Below are 25,835 nucleotides of genomic sequence, written 5' to 3' on the forward strand. Positions count from 1 at the left end.
TGGCAGCAGTTGTGACTGCGGCGCAGCAGAGCGCCGTTCAAATAGTGATCGCTCTATCTCGCTCTCAGCAGCCAGGCATACTATAAGATAACCCACCAAAGCCGTCGACTGCGCAGCTGCGCGCAACAGCAGCTTCGTGAGCTTTAAGAATTTTGTTGTGTTGTTGTTGTTTTTACGTTTCTTTTTTTTTGCATTTTGTTTGCTTTTACCATTTTGCCTTTTTTGCTTTGTTTGCTTTTGTTTTGTTTGCGGGTATACAATAAATACCGCACGGTGGTCTTCAGCGATGCTGTTGCCGTTGCTTTGATTGCTCGCGCCGCTTTTAATTGAATGCGCGTCTCCGGCCTGTGACACGCATCGCTTGACACTTGTTGTAGTAGTTGTTGTTGTTGTTGTTGTAGCCCCCGCAACTACTTACCACTTACCATTTACCACTTACAATCATGTCCATAAATGCGAGTATTTATTTATGCCTCGGGGCCAAGAGGCGGCTATTTATGAGCGCTTGTTAAGGTCCATCAATTGCTAACGGCAAACGGGCAGACGGACACTCGGCTCAACATAACCACACAAATCGCAATATTCCAAATTAACTTGGCATTAATGCATAAACAAGTGCTGACAATGATTTCAAAGCTTACAGTGGTGCAGCACTGTTATTTAACATCTCTAAAATGTACCATCTCATGCAAATGTTATTAGCAGACAGTTTAAAATTTAAATCAACGGAAAGTTGTATTTTGTCATTGATATATTACAATTCCCAAATGTCTTCTTTAAAATCTAGTCCTAATATAAAAAAGCTTTCCATATAATTGCCTATTTGGAAGTATGGAATCATTTCTGATTCGTATGAATTATATTTAGCTAAACTTATTAGAACTGTTAAATGCGGGTAGTTATTGTTCTACGATTTAATGAATTATTTAAATGTAATTTTAAATCCAGAAAAGTTGTAGCACTTTGACTCAGAGCAATTAATATTGTGCCTTTTATTGTATTTTTTAAGTTCAAATATCGAAACTTCTAAACAGGTATAGAATAAAATTTCAAAGTTTCAGTCCTTTTTTTAACATATGTTATTTTCTAGTAATTTGTCTAAACAAGTGTAATTTCAATGTAATATATTTGTTACCAGACTTTGGTTGAATATCTAACATACCGAATAATTAACACAGACAATCTGTTAATTCGTCTTAGAGACTTTTCTGCATATACAAGTTTATGCTGATTTGATGGCATGTTAGTGACATCGCACCACTGTGCTGCAGACTGCAGGTTTTTTTTCTGGTCGCGTCATTAACAGAAAGAACTGGCAGTATCAGCAAATATGCCAGAGTGGAGTCTTCCATGCACATTCTTCAATTCTGAAGAAACATGAAACTTATTTATAGGAACTCTTTTCAAAAGTCGCTATGAAACTTGAGGCTATTGAAAAGAACGGACCGCGCATTTCGTCTACAGAACTGACCATAAAAACGACACGTAATATTCGAATAAGAAGCCGGCAGTTGAGAATGCCTGACTAATGAATACCCTCGCCGCAAAATCGATGAGAAAATATCAAATTATTTTTCTCTGACTACATATTTCATATATAGATATGTACATATCGAGACGATTGAATTGCTTGCAATATTTTCTTTTCAGCGTATTGAAAAATTGTAATCTAAATTTATATATAAATCAATAAATAAGTAAATTTATGGAAATTCAATTAATTGGGTATCTTTTGTTAAGCAAATTTAAGTAACAAAGAGTGAAAGCTACAGTTAAGTGTTGACTATAATAGACCCTTCGCCTTTTATTGCTCTACAGAAAATTATCCTCACCTAATGTCTTAATATTGTTTGTGGTTGGAGATTAAGGAAATTTGGAACATTAATTTAGAGTGTCACACCTGGGATCGTCTGCTTAGCTAGAAAATAAATGGTGTAATTATTTTTAAGGAGTTGAAAGGAGTTATGCAAATTATAAGAGAGCGATGTACAGAAATAATTGCAAAAAGTCGAATGCGTCTATTTATTGTAGTTGTTGAGATATAGGTGTTCAAATGAACGGACAGACAGACAGACGGACACAGATCAACCAAAAATATACATGGCATAACTGCAGTTGTAATTGCTTCAAATCACTGGGTATAAATGTGGAAAATGCACTTGTCTTGGCGCTCGCGCAAATCAAGTTATTCAACATTTTCAAATGCAATACTATATAGTATAGTATAGAAACGTCCATTATATCCAAGCATTAGCATGCTGCCCACCCCTCCTCCTTTCCTAGCAGCTCCACTGTGAAAACTGACTTCCAAAGACATATTAGCGCATGTTATTAATATGCCACACGCGATGCCACTTTTGTTTATGCAACTGAGGCAAATGTGCAAGACCATATTGCAAGTGGCTCGATCGATGAGTCAGTCACAAGACGATAGAATTCAAGTATAATACAAGCTTTGATTTTTGTCTTTGTATGGTTTTTTTTTTTATTTTTTGTTCTTCGTTTTTTTGTTTTTTATGTGCATAATCTCTATGTATATATAACAAAAAAAAAATGTGTTTATGAATAAGTTATAAAGCTAGGGTTTTCATTGCGATCGTGGTCAAAATGTGTCAAGTTCCTTCAATAACCATACAATTAGGCTTCGACACACAATTAACCGATGCATTATATAGCAATGAGTAAATCAACCCCATTTGTAATGGGGATATAATGAATAGCATATTTACAGCGATAAAAAAAACAAGTAAGAGAAAGTCATAGTCGAGTGTGCTCGACTGCACGCTATCCGCTAAGAAGAACCACAATCAAATTGTTGAATGAGGTGTGGCAAATCCAGGAGATTCCTTCTACCAAATTTGATGGTGCTAGCTCGCGTAGTCACTGAGATCTGGCCCTGAATACGAACGGACAGACAGGCAGACGGACGGATGAGCTTGATGATGTTGTTTTCTGTCCGTTCCTCTGTCTGTCTGTCGATGTTGCTCGAACGGATAGCGGGTTTAAAGTTATACGATATACGTTTAAGTTTAGAGTTATAGATATTAGATTATAGATATATGTATATGCATATGTCCTTGTGATTGTTTCGTATTGTGTTGTGTTGTGTATTGTGTGTGTGTGTGTATTTTATCTAACGTGTATCACATATTTTTATTTCGATGTTTGTGTCGCTGTCGCTGAACGCGTCGCTGCTTTGCCGGCTAGCATCGCACAGTTCTCGGCGTCAGCATACTCGATGACGTCATCGATTTTAACAGTCTCATCGCTGCCACCGGAATGATCAGAGCCCGAGTCCGGTGGCAAGGCAGTCGCTCCTCGCATATCCATCAGTTCCATGGCAGCCATGCTGGCCGCACCGTCGAGACACTCGTAGCTTCTGTTGAGGGTGTTGCCACTGCTGGCGTTGCCACTGGGATGCTGGCGACGCGGCGTGCTGGCGAAACGCGATTGCAGCTGGTTTTGTGTGCGACTCGAGGTCAGTTGATTGGGATGGAATTGTGGCATCGCCTCCAGATTCTGACGCAGTTCGCGCACATGACTTTGTTGAGTGTTCTTCGCGCCGTGTGGCAACGCTGCGGATTTTGAAGCGGGAGATACGTTGATGGGCGCCGAGTTGGGCGTCAAGCGCAACACGGGCTGGGCATAGATAGCACCACAATTGTCAGTCGATGGCTGCAGCACATCGGGCAGCTGCTCGTGGCCGCGTCTCTGGCTGCTGCTGCTGCTGCTTGTGGACGGCAGTTGATAATGATGTGTGGGATGATGTGGATGCTGGCGATGCATCGAGGGCGGTGGCGGTTGCTGGAATGGCGGTGCATAGGCGGGCGGTGGCATATCATTTGCATGGCCATCTGTGAAAGTTCCATAAAGAAATTGCAATTAGATAGATGGTAAAAGACAATGATAGAGAAAGACTGAAAGAGAGAGAGAGAGGGAAGGTGTACCAACCACCGACTAGAGAATATCTAAAACGTTCGACAGTCTGGCAACGCTGCCAGCTGCAGAGAGTGTAAGAGAAAAAGAGAGTGAGAGAGATAGAGCTACTACAATTACAGTTACAATTAGAATACAAGTCGAAAGTTAAGACCAGAATTTTGTATACCTTTTTTGTTGTTGGTTGTTACATGCGTTCCGCATATGTTTAACTGTGTGCGTTGCCTTAGTACCGCTGTGTGTGTGTATTTGTGTGAGTGTGTGTGTGGATCGCATGTGGATCGTGTTATTACAATTTTAATTGTTTTCGTGTACGTGTGTTGATCACATATGGATCGTGTTATTGCAATTTTAATTGGTATCATGTGTTTTGTGTGTGTGGATCACATGTGGATCGTGTGTTGGTGTGTGGATCGTGTGTTTGTGTGAGTGTGTGTTGCTCGTGCCGCGTTTTTTCAATAATTTATAATATAATATTGATCTTTAAGTACAAGTAAAATAAAGGTAGTTTCAATTAGTTACAATCCACATACAATACAATTAGTCCCATTTTTCGCATACTCTACTTTTCGATAGTTGGGGGTTTGGGGGGTTGGGGCAACAGCTTCCAATTTCAACACCTCGACTACTTACCACCAACAAAATGATTCGGCTCCGAGTAGAAATTATCCTGAGTATCGAGCAAATCCTGTGGCGATGAATAGTCCGGGACCTCGGTGTAAATGTTCTCGCTATCCACACGCTCGTCGTGCTCATCGCCACCACTGTAATCGCTGGGCGCACTGGGAAGGGTCAGCAAGGCGCTGGCGCCCATATCGCATTTGGCATGCATCGTTTGCATGTGGCGATCGAGCACCTGATTGGCCGAGAGCGTGATGCGTTCGAAGTGCTGACTGGTCACCTGATTGATGATGTTAACGCACTGTTCGCTCGTCAGCTTGTTGCTGGTCAACTTCTGATAATAGCTCCTCAGTTCGCGACACCCATCGTGCATCAGCACCTCACGCTCCTCAGAGCTGAAGTGACACATCTGCTGTTGCCGCTGCTTTCGGCACTTCATCCAAACGAACGCCACCAAGAAGATGATCGCGGCGATGCCGCCGATAATGGCGAGGCTAATGGAAATGATTCTGGTGTTGGTGGTGCCTCGCTGTTGCTGTTCGCGCTCCTCCTTGGTCACATAGCCACCGTTGTACCACTCCAGTTTGCTGCCATCGACGCACTGCAGCTTGCGATCGTTGTCGTTGCCACATGCCTCGTGCTCGTAGCGACGCAAATGCACCGTGCTGGCATTGAAGCATTTGATCAAACTTGGCGACAGCTGGCAATACATCTCGGAGCTGATATCGTGCTCGGTGAGTGTGGCCAGCCACTGTTGATTGTCGCCACAGTTGCGATCGCAGAAACGATCGACGGTCATGGCACGCATCTCACAGTTGCTGAAGTTGAGGCTGCCCGGCTGCGGATCGCCGAGGCGATTGTTGGCGAAACTGCAGTTGATGCGATTCGATTGCTCCAGCTGAATGGGCGCAAAGCTGGCAAAGCGATTCTCCTCGATGGCCACCATCTCGCCACGCGGAATGCGCAGCCAGTTGATGCCCAGATTCGTGATCGTATTGCGCTCGATGAAGATGTATACGCTGTACACCTGAATGGCCGACTCCTTGATCGTTTCGATACTGCAAAGGGGTAGAGAAAAGGATGCTTAGTATAAACGTATTTCATACACAATTGTTATGTAAATTTGACCGATGATGCACCGACTGCCTCATATATTCATTGATCAGTCTATCGATCTATTGTATAATCTATATTCAAAACACAACTCATTAGTTGATCTAATCTTCAATGCAACAGTTAATCTTTGATCAGCCTGCTATCGATCGAACGAAAATCACTCTGTTAAAATAATAATTGCAGATAATAAATCTATTCGAAAATTCAACATTTAATCAGCCTCGATTATTTTCTATATTCATTGATCAGTCGATTTATCTATCTCTTATAGAATCTATCAGTCCAAATACTTTATACAGATTTTCTTACACAATCTTTTAGATGATGCTAGAATTAATCTGCATTGATCTTTGAACGATCGCTGAATTCAACAATTGATCTGTCTGCAATCAATTTGTGGATATATAAATCAGACTTTTATCTATTGATCTATTACAAAATATATGAATTGAAATGTTTTTTACATAACTTTCTACTCAATGCATTCGATTCGATAATGCAACAATTATATGTAATTTAAAGTTTCTAATACATTAAGTGATCAGTCTGCAATCTATTTATCAATATCATATCTACGCTTCTTTTTTTCTGTTATCAAACTGCTTCTGATCTTTGAAACTACGTTTACGTCGTTGCATCCTTCGATCGTTTGATCTTAACTTACACATTCTGCCTGAGTGTAAAGTTTGAAATGCCACTGCCGCTGATCGCTTCACTCTCGATGGTGCCGATTTGTGAGCCGGTGATCGATATATGCTCGCTGTGCAATCTTTCGGTGAAAGCGAATGCCTCGATCCTTCGGATGTTGCAGTTCTCAAAGGATAGTTCCTTGACATTGGTCACATTAAAGGCGCTGCGCTGAATAACTCCAATGGTGCAATCGACATACACAATTTTATTCATCGAGACGTCGAAACTATTGATGTGATCAATGTTCGATTGCTGAATATGCAGCTAAAAATGAAATGCAATTCGTTTAGTGTTGTGAATATGATTCGGAAATATCGTTTCTAGTTACTCACATTTACATTGGCCTGCGTGCTGCGATTTGTGCTGGGATGGAAAGCTTTCTCCCTGATATCCAGGCTCTTGATTTTCGTAAAATTGCACGACATATTCATGTTGACAAAGGCACTCGGGTACAAAGTGAGCTGTCCGCTGTTCTCCACAGTTAGTTTGATCTCGCCACCTGCAAGTGCAATAAATAAATTTTTAGTTAGCTAGTTTCTTGTTTATTCAAGTTCATTTATGTGCTTGCAAAGCTTGCTTTGTCAACATACGAGCTTTTAAAGTTCTTAATGTGCTTTTTATACCCGCTACCCATAGGGTAGAAGGGTATTATAACTTTGTGCCGGCAGGAAATGTATGTAACAGGTAGAAGGAGGCATCTCCGACCCTATAAAGTATATATATTATTGATCAGCGTCAACAGCCGAGACGATCTACCCATGTCCGTCTGTCCGTCTGTGTGTCTGTCCGTCTGTCCGTCCGTCCGTATGAACGCCTAGATCTCAGAGACTATAAGAGATAGAGCTATAATTTTTTTTCGACAGCATTTGTTATGTTTGCACGCAGATCAAGTTTGTTTCAAATTTTTGCCACGCCCACTTCCGCCCCCGTAAATCAAAAAAATCGAATAACAAGCGTAATTGTAAAGCTAGAATTGCGAATTTTGGTATATACAATAATAACTATAGTAGTTATGATTCCTGAAAATTTGGTTACGATCAGATAAAAATTGTCGAAGTTATTAAAGAAATACTTTTGTATGGGCAAAAACGCCTACTTACTAGGGGTCTTAGTTGCTTTGGCCGACAATCTGGTATATTGTGCCGTCTATGGTATATTTTGAATGCGGTACTATATCGATATATCATTTGGTATATTTTTTTAGTATTTTTAGTATATTTGGTATATTTGTATAATAATACCCCAAAATATATTTTTAGTATTTTTGTAGTATAATGGGTATGTTTTGAGAATAATACCGCAAAATATATTGCTTTTATTCAAAATGGGTAGCGGGTATCTCACAGTCGAGCACACTCGACTGTAGCTTTCTTACTTGTTAAGGTAAAACTTAATTCTGACCCATTTACTACAGCTTTTACTAGAAATTCTTGCAAAGAAAGCTTTAATGTGCTTTTGCTTACAATATTTCTAGCTTATTTAAAGCATTCGTTGAATGCTTTGGCATTGGGTGTGGTTTTGAATCATATTCATTTATAAATATAGCATGTTACAGTGCTGTATTATTTTTAGCGCAGCAACTTGAATGCAAAACAAGAGCAAATCGATTTCAAAATGAATTGTTCTACATTAAGATGGGCTTTTTTATTCTTGAAAATTCAAAGAGCTCTTCAAAGCTTTCTTTTCAGTATCAGTGTCATTATCTGCAGTCTTTCCAGTAGTCTCAACTCACCTGTGAAGGCTTGTTCGCGCACAAAGACGTGGCCCACACCGATTATCTGAATGTCCGGCAAGCCGGCGAGGTTGTTGCGAAACGCATTGTGGGACAACTCCACCTGATCAGTGTCCTCAATGGCGCCCTTCACCACAAACCGATTGACACGATTGGTGCGAAAGAGACCGCCTTGCAGCTGGAATTGTGTGTCTTTCATCAGCTGCACTTCCATGGCGGCGATGTTCGATGGCACCTTATACGTGCTGTTCCATACGTTCGATAGCTGTGGACGAGATAGGCAGAAAAAGAAAGAAGAAAATAAGACAAGAGTTCAGCTGTTGCATGGGGTGTGGGATGTGGGACGTGGGGCGTGGCAAAACAGCCGCGTGTGCTCGACTTGAGAAATACCCGCTACTCAAAAATCAAATATATATTTCTTAAATTTGCACACTTCTTATTTATTATTAATATAACATAATGTTTTTAATGCGAGCTTCAGTTGCGTAGTATACAAATTCTGCTAAGAAACTTATTAACTTTGGCTTTTAAGATTCTTAAGATTCATATCAATTGGGTTCAAAAAACCATTTATAATTCACAGCAATTTTCTTGATTTTGAATTTCATTTTGGAACTGCTCATTAGAAATATATGGAACATTCTGAACGTAGATCATGAGTTGTGAATTGAAGCTTAAATTAAAGTTATGTAATAATATAATACTTGGAAATATTGATGCATTAAATTTGAAATAAATTAATGCTAATAAGAATGATGTAACTAGTGCATTTATTATTATAAATTTCTAAATTACTATTATGGGATTACTAAATTCAACTAAGTATGCTATGCGCTGTATTATCAAAATTCGAAACATACTTCAATCGACTTTTGCTATTTGTAGCGTAGAAAGAGGAATTCTAACCCCAACTTGAGCTGGGTAATATTTGTAATAATATAACTCTAAAATTTATTGGCTCTAGTTCTTAGACTGCCTGAGATATAGTTATTTAAATGAGCGGACAGACAGGCAGACAGATATTGTAGAGTTTGTTAGACTTGTATTAATTGAAATACTAAATTATTAGATTCACAACTTGCTATTTGTAGGGAAGAAAGAGGACAGACAGATTGCGTATATTATGCAGCTTGTTGCACACACACTTGTTATGCCCTTTTATTGCATGGAAAACCGGGTATTGAAACGACAACAAAGGAGGCAACAACTTCATCATCAACGCCATCGCTTTTTGCATTGTGGCGGTTTCTTCTTCCTCCTCTTCTCCATCTTCTACTCACTCGCTCTCTTTCTGCTGTTGTTGCTGTGACGCTTGACTTACATTTCTCGCTGGTCGTTTGGTATTATTTTTAAATGTCTCTCGTCGCGACACTAACAACAACAACAACAACAACTGTTGCTACTGCTGCTGCTGCAGACAACGGCAAGTTGACCGCAACGTTCATTGCTCCAGCCCCCCAGTTGGTGGCATTGTTTGTTGCTGGTGTTGTGCGAGCAATTTTCTCATTAAATTAAAAGAAAATAGTTTGACTTGCAAGTGCCTAGGGTGACAACAACAACACGACAACAACAGCAGCAACAACTCGACAACAGGAACTCTTGTTGCTCTTGTTGTGTGTTCTTAATGATCATCTGCTTCAACTTCATACATAAATACATGTGTATATAATTACATATACAGTATATATACTTTATATATACCTGTTCTGCAATTGCAATTGTGCAATACAATTTACCGAGCTGACTAATGATGGCCTCTCTTTTAGTGGTGCTTTATTAATAACCAAGTATCGAGCGCGTTGTTCACAACGCTTAAATTAAAGCACATTGATCTTGTTATAAAGCGATGACATCAGAGTGAAAAACGACGTTAAACTGATCGTTTTGCTAATCACAGACTGTTTAACAGAGAGTCGCTAGTAAAATAACAGTTGCTCTAATGTTATTCATTAACAGTTGACTGTAATTACAATTTATCTTTCTGTCTGTCTTATTATTGAATTAAATCACACAATAAAAATACCTGTGAAACAAATGTAATTTAATCTTAAATTTGTTTAAAAGATAAATTTAACACATGGAGCAACAAATTTTACTGAATTTCAAGTTTCATTTTGCTATTTACTGCTTTGCTTAACATACCCTGTAAAAGTCAGAGCATTAACAAATATCTGTTAAAGTAACAGCTGCTGAAATGTTATGAAATTTGTAACATACAAATGTTGTTAACAAAACCATTTGACTGCAATTAAAATTTATCTTCATGTTTTTCCAATTATTACATTAAATTACTTCAATAAATGTAATTTAATCTCAATATGTTTAAATTATATTGCAATTTGCTTAACAGATCCAGCAAATTTCACAGCATTAACGTATAGTTCTTAACAGTTCTTAAAAATCTCGCTGTTAAAGTAACAGCTACTCAAATGTTATTCAATTTTTAACATACAAATGTTATTGACAAAAACAGTTGACTGCAATTACAGATTTATTGAACTGTCTTTGTCTTACAGTTGTGTTTCTTTAAATAAAAGTATGTAATTTAATTTAAATTTCTACATTTATTTCAAGTGCAACTTCAACAAATTGAGCTAAATATTTAGCTGATGTAAAACTGTTTTTGCTTAACAGCGCATTAACAGACAGTTGTTGAACTGTGAGCGTGAAACACAGGCATCAATAAAAATGAAATTGATGAATGAGTTGTTGTTGTTGTAGTTGCTGCTGTTGTTGTAGCTTCTGCCTTTAATTGAACTTAGCATAGTTCTCTGATCGGCGGCGATCAGCGACAGTTGCTGTTGGGTTCAAGTGCAATTGTAATTGCAATTGCTATTGCAATGCCAGTTGCCAGTTGCCAGTTGTCAGCTATTATATAATCTTCGGGTGTATGTGCACTTAAATGCTTATGTACTCTAAAGTGAAATCGCTCTGTGGGGGAAGTGGGGGAAGTCTATGTAATGCGTGCGTGTGTGTGTGTGTGTGGCTTGTACGTGTGTCTGCTTGGTTTCCGCATAATTGTCATGAATCAAGCGACAATAGTAGCAGCAACAACAACAACTTGCCACCATATTTGGGCCATAAAAATGGGGGGAGTTGACAGCCAATTGTGTCGGGTGGCCACCTGGTCAATTGTCGCCACTCGCCAGTCAACAGTCTAGAGATGAGCTGATGTCACAAAAAAAAAGACAAACTCTAGATAATCGAAAGATCGCTAAAATCATTATCATTGTGAAACACTTTAAATTATTTATTTATTTATTTGATATGCTCAAACAATTCTATATTTCCTATACTTTTTGTATCGATGCATTTCCATATTATATATCTATATTTCCTATATTTTTATATCGATGCATTTCAGCTAAAGTATTGCATGTTGTACAATTTTCTTTTTACAAATGTATTTTTATTTTTTCTGCTCAAATCTTATATGAATGCAGTTCAACTATCGTGTGTATATACATATATTATAATATATTACATATTACGTGAGTAACTTTATAACAAGCTTGTCACAAAAAATCACACTTGCAAAAATTATCGTATGGCACAAACGATAATTTCGCGATAATGCATCGATATGTAAATTAAAGCTTGAAAAGAGCAAAAAATAAAAAGATTTTTACAATATTTACAGCAGACTAAATACTTGCGAACTAAAAGTGTTTTGTTTTTAAAGCAGATTCTAAAATATATACAATTGTTTTTTCTACTAAATTTGTTTGCTTGAATTCCCCAATTTAATTTTTTAGTTCTATGTATTTATCGTCATGTATTTTTCAACGTTGCCAAGTGCATTTATTGGTAATCGTTATCGGTTTCGATCACGCGCTCATCTCTAGGCTGGAGTTCAATGCTTCACTGAAGTAAAGTGAAGTCTGGGCGCAGCTGTGACAATTTCAAATCGTTGTTGTTGTCGCCGTTCGTCCGCCTCTGGTGGCGCACTTGTTGAGACGCATCGTCCGACCCCCAACCCCCCTTCCACCTCCCGCGTCTCTTGTGCCCTCCCTCCGTCAAACGTTTGCTTATGCTCGCAGCATTCTGCAGAGATTTCAGACATTTGCTGTTTATTATTATTGTGCTGTCTGCTTGTCCTCCTTCCTTCCCTCCCCTCCCCCTCCCCCTTTTTCTTCGTTATCTTGTGCTTCTTCTTCTTCTCGCACCACTTCGCTGTCACTTGCAATGCTGTGCATCCATCCATCAGTTTGCAATTGACTCTTTAACACACGCCAACAGCGACGTCGACGTCAACGTTAACGTCGACATCGACAGCGACGTCGACGTCGACGCATTGGGCGCAATTTCTTTCAATTTGCTCCAGTTTTCTCTGCGTTCTCGCTCTTTGGCTAAAGAGGAAATCTCAATTACGTTTCTTTCTTTCCTTTTTGTTTAATTCGCTTGTTATTTGTCTGTCTTCTGGCTCTCCCCTCTCCCCTTCTCAACCCCCCATTCCCTTCTTACTTCTCCACTCGTTGTGCCCTCTTTTCACTGTTCAGACAAATCCCCCATCTCCCCATGCCAATGACGCATAAATTTATCAAATGCCAAAAAAGAATAACAAATAAAGAGCAATGTACATTGCTATGTCGGGAAAGATACCCTGTACTTTTTAGTAAATAATTTGAGTATAAAATAAATACGACTAAAAAAAGGGAAATATGTTTGTATTATTAAAAACTTTTTATTAAATTTATTAACACGTATTAATAATAATTCCCTGGAATTCATTTGAATTGCTTGGCTTATCTTTGCCAAGTAGCATACCGCATTTGCAGCATATGTCAAGCACAGGGTATACAATAAGGAAGAGACAATTGCAAACAATAGGAACTACGTGTCAAGCAGCTCATAAGCAGTGACGAATCGAAGTCATAAGTGTTACAAAAAAAAAAAACACCTGATGCAATGCATAAAGAGGGAGTACTCATAAAAAGAAACAAAAAACATAAAGATTTAAAGATATACCTAATAATTTATTGCTTGAAACATTTCAAAATTAGATAAGAATTCGAAAATAAGCAAAATATGAAATAAGGCCCCTAGTAATTGTATTTCTTTAATAACTTCGACAATGTTTATCTGATCGCAACCAAATTTTCAGGAGTCATAACTACTACAGTTATTACTGTATATACCAAAATTCGTAACTCTAGCTTCAAAATTACGCTTGTTATTCGATTTTTTTGATTTGCAGGGGCGGAAGGGGGCGTGACAACAATTTTAAAGAAACTTGATCTGCGTGCAAACATAGCAAATGCTGTCGAAGAAAACTATAGCTCTATCTCTTATAGTCTCTGACATCTAGGTGTTCATACGAACAGACGGACAGACAGACAGACGGGCATAGCTATATCGTCTCGGCTGTTGACGCTGATCAAGAATATATATACTTTATAGGGTCGGAGATGCCTTCTTCTACTTGTTACATACATTTCCCGCCGGCACAAAGTTATAATACCCTTTTACCCTATGGGTAGCGGGTATAAAAATACAACCAGTTTCCAAAATTCGTTCGATAAAACACACAATTAAACTTCAATTACATTAAAGTTTATACAAAAAAATAAGAGAAAAAAAATTCAAATAAAATTCGGTGCCGCTTAAACACCCGAAAGTGTTTTTAGCCAATTTACAGGGTCTACAAAGAGAAAGAGTAAACGAAGCGTGTCTAAAAGTGAGGCTATAAATATAACATTGTAGTTGCAAATACCCCGCAGCTAGCCACATCATAATTACAGGGTGCAAGAGCACTCGGTTGGCAGGCAACGCTTGATGAACTTTCCGCCCGAAACTCTGACAAATCGAGAGACTATAAACTATATAGAAAGTAGCTGCCACGCATAAGAAGATGCGGATACAGCGCGACAGCTATATGTAGATACACACACAGATACAGATACAGCTTCAGTAGATACAGATACAGATACAGATATGGATACCGATACGGATACGAATACAATTTCGAATAGAGCTATGTAGAGAGAGAGAGAGTTATGCTCGAGTAGAGTATATACGGCCACTTGTAGTACACATAATGGCTGAGAGATGCTAAATTTAGATGGCTGCGCCTGATGGGCGTTTTCCATGCGTGCTTTTCCTGCGCAGCAATGCACTTTTCCTCCCTCCCTCCCTCGCCCGCCCTCCTTCTCCAATGGCCCCCTTTATTCGATCGATGATGCCCATTTTCCGGCACACAGAGTTTTTCCGAGTTGCCAACGAGCGAGTTTATTTTTAGTGGACTTTTAGTCTAGGCGGAAAAGCGGAAATAGCGCTTGGGAAAGTGACAAACAACAGCGTGTAAAATATGCTCTCAGATAGATAATAAATAAGCCAAAAACACACACACACACACACACACACACCGAAAAACAAAATCCAATTAAAAATAAATTATGATGTGTATTTTGCTTGTTTGACGGAGAGAAAAAAAAACAAAACTGAAAAAAAAGCAGGCAAAAGAATCTGCGGCACATGGTGAGAATATCTTTATCTATTTCCATTTCGCCATTTACGGATAGATCTCTTAGACTAACTCACAGTTGGTCTCGACTTTAACACACAACTCGTCGTCATCGACGTTGACTTTCACATATGGAGGCAGCATGCTCGATCAGGATTTTCCGCAACAAAGAAAACAGCAAGCGGCCCACTCGAATCTTTTCTCACGTGCACGTATCTCGCAGATACAATTCTCAACGTACGTGACACAGTTGAACACACACACACTTACTATATAGTACTTTGCTGTATCTGTGAGTGCAATGCCCACAATCTTTGCCGTACCTTTTTATTCCCATATACTGCGTAATATAATCCGACGTTCATGGCGATAACAGATTACTCACGCGATCGCATAGGAAAACACCTTTGACAGCTCTCGTGACTAATACACCTTGAAATAAGCGCAAGTTCTGCTATCTAATATATTTGTTTCGATTTCTTTGAAATTGCAAGTTCATCTATCTGTTATCTCACAACTCAATTGAGCCGATTTCTTCACAATCGAAAGTTCTTCTGTCGAATATCTCATTACTCCTTCACTCGATTTAAAAATAATCTGAAATTATTCTTTCTAAAATTTCACTACTTTGCTTTGGAATAAAAAGTTCTTCTAATATTTCATAACCTCTTTGTTCTAATTTCTTTTCAATCTGAAATTTGTCTTCTATTAAATATGTTATTATTCATTCATAACGATTTCTTCACTATCTGAAGTTCTTCTACCGAGTATCTTACTTATTTCTACTTACTCCTGATTTCTTTGAAATCATGATGTCATCTCTATCTATATATCAGTATTAAACTCTGTTAATTCTGTTGTTTAATACTCATCTAATATCTCATAACTTCTTTGTCGTGATTTCTTTGAAATAGTTAGTTCTTCTGTCAAATATATCATTACAACAATCATCCTTGACAATCTAAAGTTCTTCGAAAGATTATCTTACTAATACTTCTTTTAGATTTCTTCGAAATGGAAAATATTTGTATCATATTATATATCACATGATCTTTTATCTAATCTAATTACACCTTTGTAATTTTTTCGATTTAATATCTGACTACTTCTTTCATCTACTTAATCCTCAGCTAGTTATTATTTTTAATATGTTTTTACTGCGTCGTCTTTATTTCTTTTATGCACAAATTTTTTCGTTTTCTGAGAACTAGAATGACAACTTTTATTACAATCATCCGTCTTTTCTTTACGATTGCCAAATTCTTATCTATTTTTGTTGCATTCTTATTGAATTTCACCACATTAATCATGCGACAACTTTTCCGAATGCAAGTTAAGAAAATAAGTGTACATTTTATAAGTATATTTATGATAAGATCGGACAGTGCGTCAACCTGGATGAGCAATTAATGATCGATTCATGAATTTTTCTGGCAGGTTATTTTTAGCCATAAAAAGCGCGCTACTTTGGAACGGATATTAGGCCAAAGATAGACAGAGAGAGAGAGAGGGGGGAGAGACGTCATTAAGAATCTATTTAATTGCATTTGAGTATCAAACGCATTTTATGTGCGCTGCTCGTTGTTTCCAGGGAAAAACCTCTGCGAGAGCTGAATGCAAATATGTGTCGCAAATGGATGTGAGGCGCACTCTGAGTGGCCTCCAAGTGCACCTCCTGCCGTGTGGCATATGCCACATGTGAGCCAGAGAGAGAGAGAGAGACAGATAGATAGAGAACGAACATCGTTTGCCACTTGATGGATTTTTAGTGCCCATTTTCCATTTCCCATTTGCTTTAAGTAGTTTTAGTATCCATTTGAATGGCATTTAAGCAGTCGTTTCTCAAAACAAACACGCAGAGCACACACTCGCTCTCTCCCTCTCTCTCTCTCTCTCTCTCTCTGGATTGCCGCACTTGAATGTGTGTGTTTATGTCTCGCTAACAAATTCGAGAATTGGGCACACGTGAAATGTGTTTGGAAAACTGTTTCAAGAATTTCTGTTTCCAATGATTTTCTCGTCAACTTTGCACATTCGTGTTTCGAACGGGGGCGTTGTGGGTGTGATCTACAGTTCATAAATGCCATGCATCTACAAGATACAAGATACATTATCTGCCAAGCACTTGTCACGTCATCGCGGTGACAGTACAGCAATTTGCCACGCCCCGCATCCGGTGTTACGCCCTAGTGCTTAGCTTGAACTTTAGTTTAGCTTTTGCTCTCCGGAAATAGCAGCGAGAAAGAGACAGCAAGAGCGAGAGCGAGAGAAGCGAACAAGATGGATTGAGAATAATCGGTCAGAATAAAGCGCCACCCCAAAACAAATGAGTTTGCAAACCGAAGCTAGACAACTTTGACTGCAGACACACAGACACTCTGAGTGCACTCACACTCACACACACACTCACACTTGCACTCATACACACGCAATTCATTCACACCTGATTCATTAGCATAACCAGTTGAACGAGTTGAAACTTGGCTTGATTCTTTGTCGCATTTGTTGTTGTTTATTTTTTCATCTCTTTTTCTTTATTTCTGTTTTCTGTGTCTGTGTCTGCTTCTGTCTGTTTTTTTTTTGCTCTCAGCAATTGTAGCTGTTAATTGCTCCGTGGCCACAGGTTTGTTTACATTTTGAATCATTCGAGTCCCCGAGTCTGTTGTTGTTGTTGTTGTTGTTCTCTCTCGTATTACACAAACGAATCCACTTTGATCGCCACAAACAAACGTAAACGTTGCCAAAAAGCGATGCCAGCAAGTGAGCGAACGGATGGCGAGCAAACATTTCAACTGTTGCGTGAATCTTGGTAACAGTGAACGCTCGCTAACACGAACACTACGGTAAACACAAAGAGTCGTTGCTTGAAAGGGTTTCATTATCCCACTTTTAGATATTCTTCAGTCAGTGACTAAAGCAATAGTGACATTGATCACAGTGAGCACTCGCTAACACGAACGATACAATAAACACAAAGAGTCGCCGCTTGAAAGGGTTTCATCATCCCAATTTTAGATATTTTCAGTCAGTGACTAAAGCAAAAGTGGCTCACAGTGAGCACTCGCTAAAACGATCACTACAGTAAACACAAAGAATCGGTGCTTGAGAGTGTTTCATTATCCCATTTTCAAACATTCTTCAGTCAGTGACTACAGCAAAAGTGGCATTGATCACAGTCAGCACTCGCTAAGACAATCACCACAGTAAACACAAAGAGTCGCCGCTTGAAAGGGTTTCATTATCCCACTTTTAGATATTCTTCACTCAGTAACTATAGCAAAAGTGGCATTGATCACAGTCAGCACTCGCTAACACGAACACTACAGTAAACACAAAGAATCGGTGATTGACAGTGTTTCATTATCCCATTTTCAAACATTCTTCACCCAGTGACTACAGCAAAAATGGCATTGATCACAGTGAGCACTCGCTAAATCGAACGATACAGTAAACACAATGAATCGGTCCTTGAGAGTGTTTCATTATCCCATTTTCAAATATTCTTCAGTCAGTGGCTACAACAAATGTGGCATTTATCACTGTGAGCACTCGCTAACACGAACACTATAGTAAACACAGCAAAAATAGCATTCACTTTAGCGAGTGCGCACTGTATGAGTCTCTATCTAAGTGAAGCCACTTTTGCTGTAGCATCTACAAAGTGCCAAGAAATTAAGAAAAAATTAGGAGTGAGATCTTTCTTTTCCTAAATTCTTAACATAAGTGGCATTCACCTTAGCGAGTGCTCACTGTATGTACGCTGTACTCATATCCATTCATTGTGCTGCTGTGTGTAGCATGTTTCGTGTGCCGCAAAGTACAAATTAACAACATTTCGTTTCGTTAATGTGTCTATTCCACTCTCTCTCTCTCTCACTCCCCCATCTCTCTCACTCTCTCTCTCTCTTACTGTGTGTGTGACTGTGAGGGGAAGGAGAACGCACCACTTTATAACTATCAATTAATTTCGCTAGTTTATCGTTTATGTGCATATCAAACGAACCTAAACCAAATAAACAATCATCGAAATTTTTCGTATTTACCCAAAAGCGAAATATCTCTTAATGAACTTTATTATTCTATACAAATCTATATACTTCAAGGATATACAATATTAAAATGTAAATATTATTTTCAAAGCGGAAATTCTTCAGATAACATATACAAAAACGTGCTATATTATTTTATTTATTAGATTCCTCAATGAAAGTATCATAAATAGTACATAAACTTATTTCTTTTTAATAAAGAATTCTACATAAATTTTAAAACAAAATTTATGTTTCGTTTCATAAATAAATTCAGTATATAAACTTGCATTTGTACTTGTTTTATATGTACGTCAACAATTTCATAAAGAATGTGCTATATTGCCTTATATATTACATTCCTCAATAGAAATATCATAAATAATACATTCTACAGCTCTACAACAAAATGTATGTTTTATTTCATAAAGAAATCAAATATTTATTTAATTATATGTGTACTTCTTCTTATCTTATTTATTAGATTCAGCTATAGAAATATCATAAATAATGTATTACCTTATTTATTTTAAGCTCTACAGCAGAATTTTGCATAAATTTTAAAACAAAATTAATATTTCATTTACTAACATGTATTTGTACTTCAACAATTTCATAAAGAATTCTATATCAATTGTAAAACAAAATGTATGTTTCATTTGAACAAAGAAATTCTTCAAACTCTGCTTCACAATTCCCAAAAAATATATTTTTAAATAAGAATTCTTTGCGCACACATTCCAATTGTTATTAAATGCATTCCGAATATCTTTAAGCAAGTTTCTCAGAAACTCTGCAGTTGTGTTTAAAGCTTGCGGCATAATCTACAATAATTATTATATAGTAATTGTTGTATGCAAGTCGCAGTAACAAAAAAAAAAAAGCGACGATAACAAAATGAAAAAAAAAATGTGTTCTATCTTTTGCCTCATTGTCTTCAAGCAGAAAGAAGTATCAGTTTCTAGACATTCATTATCATTTGGGGTAACGCCCTGAAGGTGGTATATAGAGTCGGGCATAATGTGATGGATTATATATAGTGAGTGTATCTATATAGTCTATATTATGTACTTAGATCTTACCGTGTGATTGTGTGCAAAGTTGCAGAAGACCGTGATGCCTTGGCAAAAACAATGCCTGCAAATGTTCTCGGGCTCCGCATCGTTGTTTTGAGCCGCAGCTTTGGTCACAACGAGCAGCCAGAGCAGACACTTTAAAAAACGCCACATGATCTTGGATGAGCCGATGTTGTTCTGGTTTTGGTTCGGTTTCTGGTTCTGTTACTGTTTCAGTTTCTGTTTCTGGGTTTTTGTCGCCCGACTTTGTTGTCGCTGTCGTTTGATTGTCGACGTCGTCGTCGTCGACGTCGTCGGTTTATCTTTTGTTTCTTTTATTATTCGCTTTGAGGTTTTCTTTTGGGGTGTTTTGGTGTTGTCAGGGGGCGGCGAAAGGTGGCGGGGAATGGAGTTGCACTTCCGTTTGTCCCCGGATTGATTCAATTACGAACTTTGATCAAATCTTTTTAAGTTCACAATTTCGATGATTTTGTCCCGATCCGATACAGGCTACAAACACAAAGCAAACGAGTCTTCTTCGGTCTCGGTCTCTATATGAAATCTACATATACGCGTTGATGGAGATGGAGAATGGTGGAGCATCTCTTTAAAGCATTTCATCAGAATCGAATTCGGATTCTTCTTTTGCGCATCGTTTCGTTTTTTGCCCGCACAAAATCACACTAATATACATATTAATGTTGTGTGCTAGACATCATCAACAGAAATACGTATATATATTATTCACAGCACAAAAAAAAATAACAACAACAACAACAAATTGAATATATTTTTCACTAACACAGAACTCAAAAATTCTTATATCGAAGTCAGTTAATTTCAACTTCTCCGTTCACACGAATCCAACCACATACGATGTCGTCTTGATTAATACTGAATGAACAGCGAACTGTTCGCTCAAGTTTTAACGATCGACGCTAGCGCGCTGCTCTCTCTCTCTCTCTCTCTCTCTTGCTCTTTTAGTGCACACAGCGCTCTCTTAGATATGTTGTGTCAGTTAAGAGAGACGCAGCGAGGGTGTGTGCACGGGTTGAACTATCTACTTGTGGGTTGGTCTCTTAATACACTTTCTAATACTAAATGAGTTAAGGCTCCTCGTTTATCTTATCACTTAGTCTTATCTCATCACGTTTTAACGTACCTCGAATATCTACGTAATGCAATTATTAAGTGTGTAGTTGCTTAGATTCAGAACGAACGCCATGCACTCTCGATTTTAGTGTATAGACTAGTCGATGCTTTGAATGAGATATAAAGAGCGCACTCTACATATTTATATGCTTACTTGTGGATGCATTGTTCTAAGAGCGCGACGATTGCTCGTATTTAAAATTATGAAATGCAGACAAGTAGATTACGAACACACACACAGCTAAATAATTGGCATTTAATTCATATCGATGCCAAAATTAGTGTCAAATGCAATTGCAACGGATAATAATTGGAGTTGTCAAAGCACACAAGATACAAAGTCAGCTGTTGTCGCCTTCCGCTCTTTGTCTTCTTGCTGTTGCTTCGTCTTCGGCTCTCGTTCTCCAAAATCAGCTGCAATAATCCGTTGCTCTCTCACTCTCCTCTCTCTGCTGTAAACTTGAAAGAGCTAAAGGCATTTGTATATAGTATGAGTACATATTTGTACGTTTATACGCATGAACTGCAGTCGCATAGTGTAGAAGCGGCAAATTAGCAATCGATTTTAAATGAGCTTTGAAACAAATCTAATGAATCATAATCTCTTTTTATGCTCCTTCATTGGATATTTATGGCACAAAGAGCAAAGGATCTTGATAAATACGCATTTGCGTGCCACAACTTTTCGATACAATAGAACTTTTTGCTAGTAACGCATTTAACTACTCTGCAACTCTACAAAAGCTCAATTAAGCACACAAACACATGTATGCAACATTAGTATGCGAGTGTGTGTGTGTGTGTGTGTGCATGCTACAATTAGTCGCTTCCCCTGTGATTGCAAAGTGAATACATTTATAACGTAAATACATAAATAGGTTCTTCAAGATATGAATCATGCATAGATTCCATGGAATCTCACAACTTAGTTATAAACTGAATTCGATCATCAGTTCAGTTTCTACCTAAACGATTAGGTAGTCACTTATCAAATTTAAAATTTAAAAACAGACTGAAACACAGTCTACGTCAACACGGGTGCGAAAAACGAACCCTTATTGTTTCAAGATCGTCATTTGTCTTAAAGCCGCTGCTTGAACATTGACGTCTGCTTTATCTTTGTTGTGATTTTTCGTCCAATGACGATAAGATTATCGGTAGCTGATACGAATGCGAATGCACTGCTATTCCAAAGTTCACAGCTGTACATAGATACATATGTTAGCATGCAAACCTCTTTTTTTTGGAGTTGCTTATAATGAAGCTAGACCACAACTCTGATTTTCTTTTATGAAGTTTTAGTATTCTGAGCTATAGATTTATTATTTTAACTGTAAAGTATGGATGCATTTATCACATACATACATATGTATAAATACATATACTCTAACCAGAAAAAGTCTGCGTTCAAACTTAACGCGCAACTTTGATGTTAAATAAAAATAGTTGTATTGAAGATATTTTTATACCCGCTACCCATAGGGTAGAAGGGTATTATAACTTTGTGCCGGCGGGAAATGTATGTAACAGGTAGAAGGAGGCATCTCCGACCCCATAAAGTATATATATTCTTGATCAGCGTCAACAGCCGAGACGATCTAGCCATGTCCGTCTGTGTGTCTGTCCGTCTGTCCGTCCGTCCGTATGAACACCTAGATCTCGGAGACTATAAGAGATAGAGCTATAATTTTTTTCGACAGCATTTGTTATGTTTGCACGCAGATCAAGTTTGTTTCAAATTTTTGCCACGCCCACTTCCGCCCCCGCAAATTAAAAAAAACGAATAACAAGCGCAACTTTAGAGCTACAGCTGCGAATATAGACAATAATAATAATGCTATAGACAATAATAACAATAGTATTTATGATTCCTGAAAATTTGGTTGCGATCAGATAAAAATTGTGGAAGTTATTAAAGAAATACTTTTGTATGGGCAAAAACGCCTACTTACTAGGGCTCTTAGTTACTTTGGCCGATAATCTGGTCCATTGTGCCGTCTATGGTATATTTTGAATGGTGTACTATATCGATATACCAAACATACCATTTGGTATATTTTTAGTATTTTTTTAGTATTTTCGGTATATTTTGAAAATAATACCGCAATATTTTGCCTTTATTAAAAATGGGTAGCGGGTATCTCAGAGTCGAGCACACTCGGCTGTAGCTTTCTTACTTGTTAGTATTGTTTTTAGTATTTTCGGTATATTTTTAAATTAACGACATATCTATTATGAAAAGTATAACCAGTCCTCATTTATTTCCATTAACAACTTCTTTATTTGAAATCAAAAAACAAAAAGTACAGCAGTTTTTGGGCTAGAAAAAGTCTGCGTAAAAACTTAAATTAGTTAAAAAAAAAAACTATTAATTGATAAAATATTACTAAAATTAGTACGAGGTAGAATAGATAGGAGATCCATTGTGCCAATCAAGCGTTTTGGCAGTGATTAAACTAAATTTTTCGGTGAATTCTGGCGGTATTTCGATCTACTCATCCAAAATTGCTCCGGAGGGAGGAAATTGATCGTTAAACTGCGTCGTGAGGGGAAATCTCTGCGGGAAATTGTCGAACTTGTTTTCAAACTTTTAATGAAACCGGCTCAGTTCAGTCAAAGCCACGTTTTGGTAGGCCGCCAAAGGTGATTGATCAAGAACAGCGGGAGGTTTTGAAGGCGGTGAGGCGTAATCCTAAGTTATGTGACGCAAAAATTAGCCAGGACATAAAGGAGAAATATAAGAAGGATTTACATGAAAAATGTTGAAAAAGTGGGATGACATTTCATCATAATTTCATAATATTCTTGCTCTATTGTGTATTTAAATCAAAAGAAGAGAAGAGTTCCGTTTTAATAATCAAAAATCAGTAAATAAACGATATTGATTTTTTAATAAAAATTATAATTGCCATTGTGTGTGTTTGCAGCCTTAAATGATTTCAAACATTACCGTCAATGAATTGGAAATGGAAATTATTTATAGGTTTTTAAGTGTGACGCATGCCAACAGCAGCAAACGTAAGTGGAATGAGCTCGACTAAAGGTTTCCACTGTGCAGGGTGGGAACTGATCGTCGTCAATTGGGTGACAGACCCGTCTTTTACTTAATTACCGCGATTAAGCGGCGAAACAGAGGGAACTAGAGACCAAGAGAGAAAGAGAATGAAAGAAAGAAAGAGAGAGAGAGAGAGAGAGAGACTATTTCATAAGTGGAGCGCGCGACTTGCAATCAATTTGCGTTGCATTTGACGATCCGACGAGCGGAAGTTGTTCCCTTCTCCCCTTCTCCGCCCCCGCGCATCCCTTCTCCCCGCGAACAAGCAGGCAACCAACTGCCACAATGCGGGCATTTCTCTCTTCCCGTTCCCCCTCTTCGCATAACTCCGTGCTCTCTCTCTCTCTCTGCTTAGTTATCGTTGAATCGGTGATTTTTTTTTCTCTTCTCCTTTTCTCGTTCTATGCTTTTCAATTGTTCATTGTGGGATATTGCTTCATTCTCAGTTCTAAAATTGATTGTGCGATAACTGCATTGATATCTGACGCACACACTTACACCACACACACACACAGAGAGAGAACGCAAACACACGCACTTGACTTTGGGCCCCCAATTGCAATTACCCAGTTGGAACTCGACTTTCAATTCCGCGTATAGAGCAGCTGTCTGAAAAGCTGCACTCGCTTTTCATTCAACACAAACTGCTTTTTCGTTTCATTCACCTTTGGCTGATAAGGAAATGCTAACAACAATGATAACTTCAGATTTGTCCACTAACGTGTGTAACACTTTCAAGTGTTACGATTATTGATAATACTCACTGATAACATAATGTTTACGATTCTTAATGTGAAGCATTCTACATAGATTTCGAGATATACACAAATACAAATACAAATACATATTTATATATTTGTATTTATTTATAATTTTATTTATTCCATTTTTTACCTACATATGTATGTTCATTTATATCCATTCCTTTCCATTTATATTTATGAATAGTATTTTCTTTTGTTATTATTTTTAATTTTTCACACTATATTTGTACTATATATTTATAAATATATTGTATGTATGTATTAAGATATAATTATGTATATATATAAATTTAGATATATCAATATGATTTCATTTTTCTTATATGTATTTCTCTATTTAACTATTTTCTTATACTTAGTATGCCATATTGATCTATACTTATTTTAATATCATATGATTCTATTTTTATTTTTAACTCTTCTAATATTATATAGTATGTATTTCTCTATTAAAGTATTCCCTTATATCTAGTATTCCATATTAATCTGAACTTATGTGAATATGTTACATTTTCATTTATTTCTTTCCATATTTATTAGAACTTTTCCTCATATCTATTTCCCTATTTGTATCGCTACCTTTTTTATCATACATGTATTTATCTCTGCTTACGTTAATATTTTTAATTTTCCATGCCGATCGTCAGTACAGAGTTGTGTATTGAAAGGGGTTGTTGCCTTTTTTGAATAGATGCAGTTTGTTGAATGAATTTATGCATTTAATAGTTGTGTTTGCTCCAGTTGGGTTCAGTTTTTGGGGTTCAGCTACACTGACTCTTCGCCGCGCACTCTCCAAAAACTTCAAGCTGGGTCTGTGCTCAGGTCGCCGTCAATATGGGGTTAGGTTAGGGTTGGGGTCCAAAGCGGCGCTGTATGCGTTCAATGGAAAATGAAAACGTGTTTCCCACAGGTAGCCACACACAGACACGCTCATTTATACACACACACGCACACTCATACACATGATTGTGGTGGCTGACACGCCACAGTTGGTTGCTGGCCTTTGTTATTATTGCTGAAGTGCAGGGTCGCATTTTGTTTACGCGTGTCCCCTCCTCCCCTCTCTCTCTATCTGTAACTTGTGTTGGGGGGGAGCAAAGCGGGGATCACCACACATGTCTACATATGTACAAGTGTGTGTGTGTGTGTGTACCTTTTGTGCAGTGCATTTCGTTGGAAAAGTTGATTCTTTCATTTTCATTTTCAATTTCATTTCATTTTTG

At 37.8% G+C, this 25,835-nt stretch overlaps 2 protein-coding genes across 3 annotated transcripts in view; one reads left to right on the forward strand and one right to left on the reverse strand.

The window, feature by feature from the left end:
* Window positions 1-25,835, forward strand: part of LOC117575378 (E3 ubiquitin-protein ligase highwire) — a 66,766-nt gene that overhangs the window by 24,221 nt on the left and 16,710 nt on the right. The gene's annotated exons all lie outside the window — the stretch shown is intronic.
* LOC117575387 (uncharacterized) lies at window positions 2,468-20,520 on the reverse strand. 2 transcript variants are annotated; one of them, XR_007955319.1, is made up of 7 exons: window positions 19,669-20,508; window positions 8,096-8,360; window positions 6,696-6,862; window positions 6,338-6,627; window positions 4,570-5,615; window positions 4,106-4,417; window positions 3,710-3,854 (listed from the first exon to the last, which is right to left on the reverse strand). XR_007955319.1 is itself a non-coding variant. In XM_052007119.1 (6 exons), exons 1-6 carry the CDS (start codon window positions 19,813-19,815, stop codon window positions 3,154-3,156), a joined length of 2,616 nt encoding a protein of 871 aa, XP_051863079.1. In that variant the 5' UTR covers window positions 19,816-20,520; the 3' UTR covers window positions 2,468-3,153. The 2 variants fall into 2 exon arrangements, 1 of the variants encoding a protein (XP_051863079.1); XM_052007119.1 differs by lacking the exon at window positions 4,106-4,417 and having other exon boundaries at window positions 2,468-3,854; window positions 19,669-20,520.

This window comes from Drosophila albomicans, chromosome X (genome assembly GCF_009650485.2).
Source record: "Drosophila albomicans strain 15112-1751.03 chromosome X, ASM965048v2, whole genome shotgun sequence".
In the NCBI taxonomy this organism is placed as follows: Eukaryota; Metazoa; Arthropoda; class Insecta; order Diptera; family Drosophilidae; genus Drosophila; species Drosophila albomicans.

Bases quoted from the DNA above. Each gene is read 5' to 3' on its own strand.
- LOC117575387 (XM_052007119.1), bottom strand. From the start codon at position 19,815: ATGTGGCGTTTTTTAAAGTGTCTGCTCTGGCTGCTCGTTGTGACCAAA. The intron at 6,863-8,095 runs GTGAGTTGAGAC...TTGCACTTGCAG, and splicing joins GCGCGAACAAGCCTTCACAG to GTGGCGAGATCAAACTAACT. The intron at 5,616-6,337 runs GTAAGTTAAGAT...ACCCCTTTGCAG, and splicing joins TTTACACTCAGGCAGAATGT to TATCGAAACGATCAAGGAGT.